The sequence below is a fragment of the Manis pentadactyla genome, chromosome X, assembly GCF_030020395.1.
Source record: "Manis pentadactyla isolate mManPen7 chromosome X, mManPen7.hap1, whole genome shotgun sequence".
NCBI classification, from domain to species: Eukaryota; Metazoa; Chordata; class Mammalia; order Pholidota; family Manidae; genus Manis; species Manis pentadactyla.
This window is the reverse complement of record NC_080038.1, coordinates 42,728,562-42,742,836: the sequence shown is the minus strand read 5'-3', so window position 1 is coordinate 42,742,836 and position 14,275 is coordinate 42,728,562. Positions and strand designations below refer to the sequence as shown.

General features: G+C 50.9%; 1 protein-coding gene across 1 annotated transcript; it reads left to right on the top strand.

Annotated features, from left to right (window-relative positions):
• The first annotated feature begins 5,472 nt into the window (after positions 1–5,472).
• SLC38A5 (solute carrier family 38 member 5) lies at positions 5,473–13,595 on the top strand. The gene is given in 16 exon segments (XM_057495582.1): positions 5,473–5,881; positions 5,959–5,999; positions 6,002–6,033; positions 6,465–6,580; positions 6,673–6,744; positions 7,448–7,542; positions 7,681–7,759; positions 9,426–9,508; positions 9,809–9,867; positions 9,970–10,107; positions 10,321–10,416; positions 11,029–11,128; positions 11,362–11,477; positions 12,269–12,411; positions 12,505–12,610; positions 13,121–13,595. Coding segments are annotated over 16 exon segments (1,431 nt in total). The 5' UTR covers positions 5,473–5,828; the 3' UTR covers positions 13,223–13,595.
• Positions 13,596–14,275: the final 680 nt, after the last annotated feature.

Below are 14,275 nucleotides of genomic sequence, written 5' to 3'. Positions count from 1 at the left end.
ATTACTGTGTGTCAAGCAGGGTTCTTAGTGCTCTACCTGTCTTAATTCAGTCTTCCCACTGGCCTTCTGAGTTAGGTATTATGATGCCCAGGGCGGGAGCTGAGACGGTGAGGTTTTGAACTTGTTCCTGGCCACGCAGTTAGTAAGTGGCAGAGCTGGGAAAATTCATGCTGTTAACTGCTTTGCTCTGTGGCTCCCTTCCCTGAAGGCTGCTGAGAAGTGACCTGTTTTAACGAAAAGCAGGGGTCTGCTTAGAAGAACTGACAAAATCCAGACTGACTTTTAATAGACTCAATAGAAATCCCAAATGTCACACAAGGGTCTGCTTTACTGAACCAACACAAGCCTTAAATGACCCTGACAAAGGGCTCTACTTTGATGAACTAACAGTGCTCTTATCCCTGGCACAGCCTCAAGGCCTTGGTCAAGCTTAAAGGCATTTGTTCCTTGTAAAGCAGGCTGCCCTCCACAGTCAATTTCACTTTCCCTTTGTTTTCCCTCCTCCAAGCATATGTTGCACACCTGCTATTTGCAGTGCCCTGAAACTTAGCTGAGTTATGGGCTACAGAGCTGGGTGAACTTTTGTCCCAACCCTAGAGGAGTTCACTTCGCAGAAATAAGAGTAACACCGATGATAATATGACACTTGATAAGGGGCATTTATTGAGCACCTGCTGTGTGCCTGGTAACTGTGCTCTGTGCCATGTTGGAGGGCTGGGGAAAGGACTGGCAGGGGAAGGGAATGATCAGAGCAGGAAGCTGCTGCTGGCGGGTGATGGGGGTATCTGTGTTTTGTCTAAGGTACAACAGTTCTTTGGACAGGGCAATTCAGACTTTTCTTGGAATCTAGACACCTGCCTACTCCTCTCCCACCCCCTAACCTTATCCACCTGGGCCAACGCCTCTGCTGATAGGTGTCTTTTTCCCTGGTGGGCCTGTAGCGCATATGTGTAATAGCTCTGTGGGGAGGAGTATCAGAGGAGAAAGACATCAGAGTAGGCCATGATGGACAGGGGATTGTGTGCACGCATGTATGGGTGTGTATGAATACCCTGAGTGTATCTCATCTGTCTGTACGTATTCTCAGCCACAAACACATGTCAGCCCCACATATGTCTTCCTATGTCACTTGCCTGGCTGTATCTTGTGCCTATGGCTGCTTGTCCGACTTGTGTGTTTCCTTTCTGGCAACTGTGTGTGTTGGTGCTGTCTGTGTGTGCGATTCATCTGTATGGGGCTATGCGTATGTTCCTTGGATGTTTATTTGCCTCCTTTGTAATGCTTATGGGTGATGAATGTGTTTCTTTGTCTCTGTGAGTCTCCTATGTATGTGTATTCTGCCCCGTCTTTGTCTCTCCTTGGTGAGTGGCTACAGGTGTGTGTGCCCTATGGGTGTTTCTTTGGGGGCTGCTGTGTGTGTTCTAGCTGGTTCCCTCATTTCCTCTTCATGCAGCTTTGGGTGTGTTTTCTGGATTTCCTCTTTGTAATGATAGTATGTGTAATCCCTGCTTTTCCTGCCCATGTGCTGTTTATGTACTCCCTGCGTGTCTCCTCTGACTTGATTTGTGAATGGCTGTGTGTATCCATGGTTGTGTGTAGCAGCTGCTTGAATGCAGTTGTGTGCATGTCTTGCACCTTCTCTGTCTATACAACTGTGCCTGCCTGTGAGTGCCAGGCTCCATTTGTGACCAGAGCTGTATGTGGTTACGTGCAGTCACAAGTTCATACACAAGTTCACGTGCACAAAAGGATCATTATAGAGCCTGAATTTGGACATTGGCCTCCAGGGCTGTCTGAAGCTGGAACTGTGTGTGTGGGAGACACTGGGCATGTATGTTGTTGGTGGATGTATGAAATCATATTTGTCTGTGCGCTTGGTGTGTGGCTGTGAGTCTGTTGTGACTTGCCTGTTGGTTCTTTGGGGTATGGCTGTTGAGTTTGTGGGCCATGATATCTGTGCATCTGTGGTGGCTGCAAATTGGTGTAAGTCTATTCCCAGTTAGTCTATGCTTTCTGGGTGCATCTCTGAGGCTGTGAGTTGGTGATACCTGTAAAACTAAGTCACTGTACAGCTGTGAGTGTGTGGCTGTGATGTCAGGGCTCTTGTTTGCGGAGCCGAAGAATGAGCTTCACAAACAGTAAGGTAGGAGAGCAAGGTACAGGCTTTTATTTAGAGATAAAGTGAAAGGACAGAGCTCCTGGCTCATGACAGGAGGGGACAAGAGAGTCTGTAGTGGTGCGTTGTCTAGGGGGTTTTATAGGCAGTTGAGGATTTTTCGAGAACATGAAAAAACTTAGGGGTGGGGACTTGTTAAGTGGTCCCTGAATATTAAAAATTAACTTAACTGTAAGGAATTTCCTGCCTTGATTTCTCTCTGGGACACCGGAGCCTTGGTCTGAGAGCATATCAAAAGGCTGCCTGCCCAGCTCCCAAGGTGGGCTGAGGTATTGTCTACTTGCTAAAGAATCTTGCCTCTTGAACTTCCTGGGTGTTAAAATGCAATCTTATCTTTAAGATGGAATTCTTCCTGCCTTTAACTATGCTGTTTACAGCTGGGTCTGCATGCTGAGTTAGTTGCTCAGTTTGCAGAATTACCTCGTCAGATCTGAAGGAGGAAAGACAGCACATAGGCCTGGGCCTTTTAGTATGCTAAAGTGAATCTTACACATGGTTACAAATGATTAGTATAATAAAACATGTGCTACTCTTCTTTATCTGGGGAATATTAACTGATCTCACTGAAGAATGATTCTAGAGCTCAATGTTTAACATAAGAGTTTTAGCAGGGGGGTTTTCCTTGCATGTAGTTATGTTGCTCTGACAGCAAATATCCCACCCTGCCCCCTCCGGAGGCTCTCACCCTACTCTGACTACATCCATGGTCCCTGTCTCAGCTGTACCATGGCCTGGGCTCTCCATGAGCAGTCTGTGTGTGTTTATATCTGTCAGCCAGTACTCTCTGTGCTAGGCTGTGAGTCTGTGTGCAAGTTTGTTTGTACCTCTGTGGATGATGGTGAGTCTGCCTCCATCTCTGAGCGTCTGGATGGGGCTGTGATCCCCAAGTGTGCAGGAGTCTCCCTCCCACTGTGGGGAAGTAAATGCCCCATCCTTCACCCTCCTCCAACTGTGGGTGGGGTGGGGGCATCTAGGCTAGCTTTGGAGCCCCAGTCAGCCCTTGGCTTTTCTGGGAATTCTGTGCTCCCTGTCAGGGGTGGGCAGGCAGGTGAAGGGGCCCAGAGGTCTCTTGTCCACCTGGGCCTCAAGCAGCCCAGCTGAGTTGGGCCCAGACCCTAGGTCCACCCTTCATGACTCCCTTGAAAGAGACATATGCCTTGCCTGGGACAGACATGCCTGTCACATGCTTGGATGGGAGTGAACAGACAGACCCACATATAAGACAGGCAGACAGACAGACAGTAGAGCTCCTTAGTTAGGGTGTGGACAGGCCCCACCCAGTGCCCTGGCTGGGGTCCAGGTCTTCAGGGTGTGCCTAGTTTGCAGACAGTGAGTCCATACTTCCCTCCCCACCCTCCCTGCCTCTGGGGAGCCCCCAAGACCTAGGGTCCTCTCTGGGCTAGGCTAGGCTAGGCTGTCTGTCTGAGGTCAGCCTACAGTAGCCTGGCTGGTCTATACCTGCACCTGTCCCACAGCTGTCCCCAGGTCTGTCCATCCACCCACTTTGCCTCTCTGCCTGAATCTGACTTTTTCTGCCTGTTGTAATCTGTCCCTCCAGGTGTCTCTCTGCCTCAGTCATTCCCTCTGTCCCCTTGTCTCTCTCTGGGCTGTGTCTGTTCTTAACCTCTCTTTGGGGATGTGTCTAGCTGTGTCCACCTGTCTATCTGCCGGTTATGTCTCCTGTTTATTACTGAGTCTGCCAGCCTGTTGCTTTCTTCCAGGTGCCTGTATGGGCCGACCCCTGTTTCAGAGTCTGTCTGTATGTCTCTTTCTCCTTGTTAGGCAGACTGCCTCTCTGCCTGTCTACCACTTCCCTGTACACCACTGGGCTTTCTGTTCTGTTTTCTTTGTGTTTCTCCTGCTTGCCTGCCAGTCTCTATTTCAGATTGTTTCTCTTCCTGTCTCTCCTCTCTGAATCTTTTCCCTCCCTCTATCTCATCCTGCAGTGTCTGACCCCCTGAGTCAGTTCTCTCTGCCTTGTCCCTCTCTTTAGGTGTGGATCTACTCCCTCAATCTTTCTGTCCACCTCCCCCTCACCCCAAGACTCTGTCTCCCTCCACGTGGGCCCAGATGAGGGGGGGCAGCAGCCTCCCCGACTCCGCTTCCCCGCCATGAGCCAGATGGAGGGAAACTGAATTAAAATTAAACGTCTTCCCAGAAAAAAAAAAATCTGCGGGCCAGATGAGGCGCCGGCCGCGCTGATTAGCCACCTCGCAAGTGCGGGGCGCTGATTGGCTACAGGGCGGGGCGGGGGCAGGTCAGCTGTTGCGGCCGTGGGGTCCCAGAGCCCCAGTGAGTTGCTTCTGCTTTAGAAGCTGAGAGGAGCAGGAAGGTGAGGAGGGGGTGCTGGCCGTGGGAGGGGGGCTTTGGAAACCGCAAGGCAGGAGTTTGGGGTCCTGGGAGGGGGCATACAGGTTCTCTGGAGACATTTTAATGTTAATTGGGAATTGAATGGGAGGGGGAATACATTGGGTACTATGCACTCAGGAAGTGAATTCCAGAGTGAGTGGGAGTGTGTAGAGGGACTCAAGAATGAGAATGAGGCCCCTTGAGAGCCCTCCCCATCCCAGGAAGGGGATTCAGGATTTGAGGAGGGGGTTTCCTGCAGGCAGTTTTGGCAATGACGGGAGCTTGACTTTCTGAGATACCGAATTTCCACGAGGTGAGCTCAGGGCTGGGGGCTTCTTCAGTAACACTCCAGAAGACATGGGCTCCAGGCTTGCATGGAGATTGCAGAGACACCCTCACCCAAGGAAACACATCGGGCCTTGGGCTTTTGATGAAGGCCTCAGAGCTCATCCCCTGGAGGGGAAATCAGGGCTCAGAGAAGGTTCCTGCGACACCCCAAGCCCAGGAAAGATCTCAAGTTTGGAAATGTTCCTAAAGTTGACTTCTGCCAGAAGACAAATGTTTAAGACTTGACAGGGGTCCTAGAAAATACATCTGTAGTCCCTAGAAGGGGGTTAAATGGGGGTGCCTGGGTCACTTCTATCCCTGGAAGGAGGCTCAGTTTGGGGAATTCTCTTTGGCCCCTGCTGAGGTTATTCAGAGTTGTGGCCGAGATCAGTTTGCCGCATCCGGGTGGGGAGCCTCCAAGTTGGGCCCCCACCCTAGCCCCTTCAGTAGGTTGCATCAGCTCTGGGCTCTGGCTCTGGCCCAGGCTGGGTAGGGGGCGTTAGGAGGGGTGGGGTAGCCGGGCCACAAGAGGCCTGGCCACCGGTGAGGGTGGAGGGAAGGGGGGTTGCGTGGGGGATGGGCAAGGAAAGAGACAGCATGAGAGACAGAGAGTCGGGTCTGGGAGGAGAGGTTACTCCAGCTCCAAATGGCAATCTCATCTGCTGTGGGCGTGGTCTCTCTGTTTCTGTCTCTCTGCCCCTCTGTCTCTTGCTGCTCTCTTTTTTACTCTGTGCCTCTTTGAGTAACTGTTGGCATTTCACCCCCATGACCCTCTCCCATTTCTTTCTCTGTGGGCCTCTCACCCTGTCTCCAGTTCTCTTCATTTAGCTCCTGTCTCCTCATCCCTCTGTCCCTGTTCCCCTCACCTCATCTCTGTCTCTGTTTGACCCCCTATCCCTTTCATCTTGCTCTCCCCACTTTGTAGCCCTCCTGTTCCATCTCTGATACCCCCAAACCCCACTTCTCTGCCCACAGGATGGAACTGCAGGATTCAAAGATGAACGGAGTCATCCCTGCCAGTGCTGTGGGGTTAGTTAGGGGTCCCAGGGGATGGGGTCGGGAGTCAGGATTACCCTCTCATCAGCCCCTTTACCTGTCCTCTCCAGCTACAGGCAAGAATGCGAGGGCTTCCTGCCCAGCCATAGTCCTATCCTGGAAGGAAGCCAGCTCAGTTCATGGATGTGAGTGACCCCACAGGATCTGTCCCAGTTGCACCTTGCCCAGCTCATCTCTTCCCCTACTGCACTCTCTTCCCTCTACTCCCCGCCCCCCCTGGTGTTTCCCCTGCCCCTAGCTATTTCCTACCCCAGCTGTTCTCCATCCCTAACTACTCCCCTACCGAGCTGTTTTGCCCCTGGTAAACTACTCTACCCTCCCGTTCCTCTCCACTTTCAATTGCTCCCCGCCAAAGTTTCTCCTGGTTTCCCCTTTCTTAGCTCTTGCTTTCCCAGCTTCTTCCCATCTTCAACTCTCTTTCCTTCCTCAGATGGCCCTTCCTGGGATTCTCCCCACTCCAGTCATTTCTTCCTCAGTCTTTCCCAGGCCCCAACACTGGTCTCTTTACCTGCTTTCTTTCCCCATGTGTGCCCGGGCATTGCCCCTTACCCTGCAGTTCGAGGGGAAGACATCGTTCAGAATGTCAGTGTTCAACCTCAGCAATGCCATCATGGGCAGTGGCATCCTGGGGCTGGCTTATGCTATGGCCCACACAGGGGTCCTCTTCTTCTTGTGAGTCCTAGATGGCTGGGGGGTGGGGGGCGGGGTGTTGTGGGCAGGCAGGAAGCCTGGAGGCCAAGTCTGAGCTGTGCCATCTGCCACAGGGCCCTGCTGCTGTGCATTGCACTTCTGTCTTCATATTCCATCCATATCCTGCTGACCTGTGCTGGTGTTGTAGATGAGACCCAGAGCTTAACTCAGATCATGGACCCCAGACCCCCTGGCCCACCTCCCTGACCTGACACTGCAGACCTCAACCCAAACCCCAGACTCTAGACCTACCACCCTGACCCTAGATTCTGCACCCAGGACCCCAGATCCCATGTTCAAGTCCCTGGACTCCAGACCCCAGACTGGAGCCCACAAACCTTGTCTGGGCTCTTAGTACCCTAATTCACAATTTCAAGCCTTCACCTCTCAGTCTGACTATCAAGCCCCATTGCTCAGACTCACCCCCAAACTACTACAGTCCACCTCTAATTTCCACCCCTCAGCCCCCAGTCTCCACCTCACCAGGGAAGCCCACACCATGTCCCCTGTTCCTCAGACCCTAGCTGCCAAGCTTCCACCATCCCAGATCTCGGACTGCACTCCCAGCATGGTCTTTGTGTATATCCTGCTGCCCACACCCCCACTACCCACATCCAGTCCCCCCCACCCTTCTCCCTGGGCACCAGTCCCTGGCCACAGATCCCACCTTCCAGATTTCACCCCCAAGCCCAGCCCTGATTGCTTAACTCTCCCCTCCAGACCTTGGCAATCAGACCCAATTACCCCAAGCCCCAAATTCCTAGCTCCCAGACCCTCTTCCCCACTACTCCTTACCCCTGGCCTGGCCCCCTGGATCCACAACCCATTCCTTCCTGCCCTCCCCACCCCAGGCACCCGAGCCTATGAGCAGCTGGGACAGAGGGCGCTGGGGCCTGCTGGGAAGGTAGTAGTGGCTGCGGTGATCTGTCTGCACAATGTTGGGGGTGAGGACTCTGGGAGGTAGGGGATCAGCTTGGGGTAAGAGGGTGGGGTGAAGTGGGCTTCCCCATGCTGGGCTGGGGAAGATGGGGTGGGGGTATTAGGGAAATCTTTCAGTTTATACCTCCCCCAACCTGCATCAGCCATGTCTAGTTACCTGTTCATCATCAAATCCGAACTCCCCCTGGTTATCGGTACCTTCCTGGATATGGATCCTGAGAGGTGAGTGAACAACACCCCTTGGCTCTGGCCTGCAGGCCACTGACTCTGCCTGTGTGGTCTGGCTGCTATCTTCAACTCTGTGTCCATCTGACTGCCAGGTGTTCTATTTTGAGACTGCTGGGCAGGCCATTTTGGTCAGGCTGTGATTCCTAGGTATTGTGATGCCAATAGTATGTATGACTGTTGCTCTGACTATAGGAGTCCAGTAGACCCTGTATTGATTTTTGTGATTGTTATTCTGGATGATTCCATCTGGCATCTGACTCTGTATGTCCAGTGTACTCTGATGCTGACCATGTGACTGTACATATCCAGTAGACTCTGTCTGAGGATCTCAGTTTGTTGTACTGGCAGATTCTCTGGCTGTATGATAGCTGACTACAGCTGTGTCCTGTATACTGTGATTCCAGCCATGTATGTTTGACATCTGCTTACTCTGGTTTTTCCTGTCCAGTGGATTTTGTTTAATTCTGGGTACTTCAGGCTGGCTGAATCTGTCTAGCTGTGAGTGTGTGGTTATTCACTCCAATGGTCTATGTTTATGTGTGTATATATATACATGTCTTGCTTCAACTGTATGTGCCAGTAAATTCCATCTCTGTGTTTAGTTTGGCAACCATTGTTCTGGCAAATTCTCTCTGGTTCTGTGTCTGTGATCCTCAACTATAACTGTATATGTCCTCTGTATTATGGTTTGACTGTTCTAAGAATGCATCTGCCTGGCTGTATGTTTGATTCTGGATGCATCTGCTGGCTGAATGTGTTCAGTTGTTTGTATATGATGGCTGACTGTGTATCCTGTTAGATTTTTGGTTTGATTCTGAAACCATCCAGGTAGCTGATAGTCTATGTGACTAGGTGTGTCTAATTATTATAATAAGCTCCCACTGTATATATGGCCAATGGTGCTTTGTTGGTTTATTTCTGTGTACCTGTGTGTATGATAAAGAGAGTGAATGCTTGGGACATAGTAGGCACTCAATACTAATTTTTTGGAACAAATGACCAGTTGTTCAGCTGATTCTGTATTAACTGACTGTCTTACCTGGGCGCTCCAATACCGGTGCAAATCCCACCCTTTGAGCTTGGTTTTAACAGTGTGGCCAGATGGCTGAGTCTGCCACTATTTTAGTCTTTGGCTATGTGGCCAAATTGGCCCAGCTACTTTCAGGTGTTCGACAAACCTTGAATTGTTCAAACAACCACACATGTGTGTTTCTGACTTTTTGTCTGACTCTGCATCATTGCCTGTCTTTCAAATCATCAGACTGTTGTTCTACCTGTCAGATACACCAGGGTCATGACTCACTCTGTATATGGCACCTTGTGTTGGACCTAAGTGTACCTGACTTATTTTGGGTAGTGTTTGCTTGTCTGGTTATATGTCTAGTTGTGAGTCTGATGGCACAGTTTTCAGCTGTCCATGTGTTCTCAGCTGTATACCTCTGACAGTGTCTGACTGGGAGTCAGATAATCAGTATGGCTATTTCTGTCAATCTCATTGTGCCATTTATCACTGTAACCACCTGAATAACTTCTCATAGCTGAGGTGTCAGCTCATCTCCCCTGACTATGGGCAGAAATCTGTCTGGCTGTCTTCTGGGAGTGTCTGCCTGAGTGCTTTCTTTGGTAGACAGCTTGTCACTGTGGTTGTCTGTCTCCCTAGGGGCTGGTTCTTGAAGGGAAACCTCCTCCTCATCATTGTCAGTGTTGTAATCATCCTGCCAGTGACCCTCAGGAGGCACTTGGGTAAGAGGCTTCCTGCACTGGTCATTGGATAGTGGAGTTAGAGAAGGGGAGCTAGACTGAGAGACTCCCCATTTTCAAGGTCTGCGGAACGCCAGGGGAGAGCTTGTTTAATGTGGGTTTTAATAGATGAATAGGAGTTTTCTATGGAGGGGAGGCTGGTCCAGGTAGAAGTAAAAACTTGTACAAAGGTGTGGCATAATTGGGGTGAGGGAGCCTTGAAGGCCAGGCTGAGGATTTGATATTTGCTGTAGGGGTGGGGGGTCCCTTGATTTCTGACATTTTATGTATTATCCCTTGCAGGCTACCTGGGGTATACCAGTGGTCTTTCTCTGACGTGCATACTGTTTTTCCTCATTTTGGTGAGTCTTTGATAGGGGACACGAAAAAGTGGGGAGAGAGTTTGGCACATTGGAATATAGTCTCTCCATGACCTCATTTCTCTACCACCTCTCCTCCCCTAGGTCATCTATAAGAAGTTCCAGCTTGGCTGTGTGGTGGGCCATAATGAGACAGTAGTAGAGAGCAAGAGCCCCCCGGGCCTTCCCAGCCAGGGGTTCAACAGAAACTGTGAGGCCCAGATGTTCATAGTTGACTCACAGGTGGGTATGCAGGCATGTGTACAGGGCTTGCACCACACTCAGGCCCTCTGGTCCTGTCTCGTGGTACACTGATCAGAGTGGAGCCAGGTATCAGATATTGGGGGTTTGCATGTGTCTGATGTGGAGGGCAGTGGTAGGGCCTAGGGGGTGGATGAGAAGGAGAGGATGGAACCCTGTCGGTTCTAATCCCATGTATTTGGGTCATTCCTCCAGTTTTTTTACACAGTGCCCATTATGGCTTTTGCCTTTGTCTATCACCCTGAGGTGCTGCCCATCTATACAGAGCTCTGTTGGTGAGTGGGCAGGCAAGTGGGCATGTGTGGTGGGCCAGCACATGGGGCGGTAGTCATAGTTATACTATCCGATAATCCCTAAAGCAGCCCTGGAACCTGTAGCTTGATTATAATTAGACCAGGCCAAGGGAGGGGTTTGAGGTGGCCAGGAGGCCTTGGGACACAAGAAAGTGACTGTTTACTGATTGGGGCTTAAGTATTCTACTCTTTTAACATCCAGTACAAGTGTGACTAGACAGAGTGGGGAGGCAAAGATGGTTGGATGGAGGGGGGCTTGGATGGACAAAAGCAGGCAGGGATGATATCATTGGGCATGTGTGGATGATCAGACAGAGGGGGACAGCATTGATGGTCAGATGGAAAGGAGAGGCAGTGACAGTCAAATGGAGGGGAGAGGCAGAGACTGTTAGGAGATGGGCTAAGATTGTTATATGGGGTGAGATATGGATGGACAGAGAAGGGAGGCTCAGCTGGTCACACAGGGTAGGCAGAGATTTGCATCCCAGCATGTACCAGCTAACTGTCAGCTCTGGAATAAGGGGACTCTGGAGGGTGGGGGCTGGTTTTTAGGAGCCTGGACCAAACTCAGGGGTCTGGGCCTGACAGTTCTATAACTTCTCTAACTCAGGCCTCCAAGCGCAGAATGCAGGCTGTGGCCAATGTGTCCATTGGGGCCATGTTCTGCATGTATGGGCTTACAGTGACCTTTGGCTACCTCACCTTCTGCAGTGAGTGGGGCTGAGGCCAGGGTTGGTGGGAGCTGGGGTGGGGACTGGGCAGACTTCAGGGGTAAGAGCCTAAGTACTTTACCTCTATGCTTGCTCTCAGTCCCATCAGTTTCCAATGGGAAGGTGTGCATCACACCTGTAGATCTCATCACCATGTGTGTGTGTGTTTCTGGGGCACTGGTCTTGGTACACTGCCACATGCTGCATCTCATGTCCCATGTCCTACGGCCCAGGCTGTATGGAGGCAGAGATACTGCACATGTACAGCCAGCAGGACCTGCTCACCCTCTGTGTGTGCCTGGCCGTGCTGCTCGTGGTGACTCTCACTGTGCCAGTCGTGCTATTTCCTGTGTGTGGGGGCAAGGATGGGCCCATGGAGCAGAGGGATGTGGATGGATGGGTTGAGGGCATCGGCATGGATGTTTGGATAGAGGGTGGAGATGGGAGTAGATGGATGGATGGAGGAGGCAGGGACAGACAGGCAGACAGGGAAGGCAGAGTTGTCAGATGGAAAGAGGAGGCAAAATTAGATGGTCAGATAGAAGAGAGGCATAGATGGCAGGACAGAGAGTCAGGGGGACAGAGGTAGTCAATTGGAGGGAAGAGGCATGGGTGTCTGGCTGGACAGAAGAGGGAAGCAGGACTGGTCAGACAGGGTAGAGGTATAGGTAGATAGAATGAAGAAACAGGGGTGGACAAAAAAAGGTGGAGGCAGAAGTAATGAGGTATAGGAAGGACCTCAGATGGGGAAGTGGGATAACTAGACAAGAGCAGCATAGAGGTGGCCAGAGAGGCAAGGATCTCAGGGCGGAAGGACAAATGGGTGGTCAGAGAGAGGCAGAGATAGAAAGAGGAGGAGGCAAAGATTTCAGACAGTGGGTGGAAGCATAGATTGGTGGGTGATCAGAAGGAACAGGCATGGATTGTCAGAAGGAAGGCAGGATGCTTGTTCAGAAGGTAGAGGCACAGATGGATGTCAGACAAGTTGAAGTGATAGATGGAGGGGAAATCAGGGATCTCAGACAGGGTGGAGGCATCGGTGGCTGCTCAGCCAAGGGTGGAGTTAAAGATAGATGACCGCATGGAGAGGGGAGGTAGCACTTGGACCCTGACCTGTGTCCCACTCTACTCTGGCCGCAGATCCACCAGGCCCTGCAGCAGCTGCTGTTCCCAAGCAAGGCCTTCAGCTGGCCTAGGCACGTGGCCATCGCCCTCATCCTGCTTGTCTTGGTCAATGTCCTCATCATCTGTGTGCCAACCATTCGGGATATCTTTGGGGTTATTGTTCAGTACCCCCAACCCCAGTCCAGACTCCACCTAATTTGGGCCTTATACCCCAAACTTATGTTGATTCCTCTCCCACCTTTTTGTCCTCCAGGGTCCACCTTAGGCCCCAGCCTCATCTTCATCCTTTCCAGCATCTTCTACCTTCGCATTGTACCATCTGGGGTGGAGCCCCTCTATTCCTGGCCCAAGATCCAGGTGAGCATTCCAGGGGAGGGCTGGGTAAAGAGGGAGTGTTCTGAGAAGGGAGTATTCCAGAATGGCTGGAGATAGAAGGAACATTTCCAGGAGGGGACTGGGGGAAGAGAGAGCATGCAGGGTGGGGGAAAATGGTCTAGAAGAATGAAGGAGATTATCTTAGGAAGGGGCTGAGTAGACAGAGCACCAGCAGGGTCTGGGAAAACAGAGGGAGAGGGAGCACGCAAGGAGCAAGCATACAGGGAGCTATGGAAGATGGAAGGAACTCTATTAGTAGAGGATCGGGAGCACTTTCAAGGAGGATAGAGTGAAGTACCCCCTGAAGGGTTCTAGGAAGATGAAAGGAGGATTCACAGGAAGGGGCTGGTTTTAAGGAAGAAGAGGGAGCACAAAGGAGGGTCAGGAATGAATGGGGCACTCTTTGGAGAGGGTGGAGGGCCTAAGGAACATTCTCAAGAGGAGCTCCAGTGTGGAGACTCAACTAGCCACATGTCTCCCTTTCATCCACAGGCTCTGTGTTTTGATGTCCTGGGCGTCCACTTCATGGCCATCAGTCTAGGCTTTATGTTTGCCAACTGGGCCACAGGCCAAAGCCATGTGTCCAGACACTGACAATGCCCTGCTCCACCTGGGCCCCATGCACATGCACCTGTGTGTGTGGAGGAAGATGGGGCTGCTCTCTTGGGTCCCTCCTGCCTGGAGTGTGGAGGTGGCTGGTTCCTATTAACATGGCTGTCAGAGGTAGGGGGCTGCAGGGTCTGCTTCCCTCCTCCCTAGGAATGCTGAGCTTAGACCATGTCCCTAACCCCAATCCCATGGGAGGAGAAGAGGAGAAGGAGGAGGAGGAGGAAGAGGAAGAAGAGGAGGATGAGGCAGGGTCCTTGGGGAGTCTCTGCCCAGCCCAGTCTTTTCTGTCTCCTAGTGGAGGCTGTTTGTCAGGATCACCCTCAGGCTAAAGGGGAAGAATAAAGATGCTGAATTGCAACTCTGGCCTTGGCCTTCTGATCTCTTTCTAAGATTTCTTGGGGAAGCCTGCAGAGGTTCAGACAGGGGTAAACTGAGGCCTTGAGAGTAGGACCGAGCCAGATCTCATATATTTACTCACTTTTCCACTCCTTTAGTAACTTATTACCCAACTCCCTACTTCATTTACTTGCTCAGTCAAGGAACATCTATAGAGAGCACACTGGGTACCAGGTGCTGTTCTAGGTGTTGGGGATATAGCAGTGAATCAAGCAGATGATAATCCCTGGAGGTGATGTTCTAGCACAAGAGTGGGCAAACTGGCCTGCAGGCCAAATTCAGCCTACTACTTATTTTTGTATGGCCCAGAGCCAAGATTGGTTTACATGTTTTTAAATGATTGAAAAAATCAAAAGAATAATTTGTGACACTTGAAAATTGAATGAAATTCAGAATTCAGTGTCTGCAAATAAAATTTTATTGGAACACAGTCATGCTTGTTCATTTCCATATCACTTATGGTTTGTTAGTGCTATGACAGTGGAACTAAAGAGTTGTAACAGAGGCCATATGGCCCACAAAGCCTAAGCTATTTATTATCTGGCCCTTTTCAAAAAACATTTGTTGATCCCTGATCTAGCAGAAGAGAGAAAAATAGAGAAATCATTTCTGATAACAGTGAGCACTTTAAGGAAAATGAGT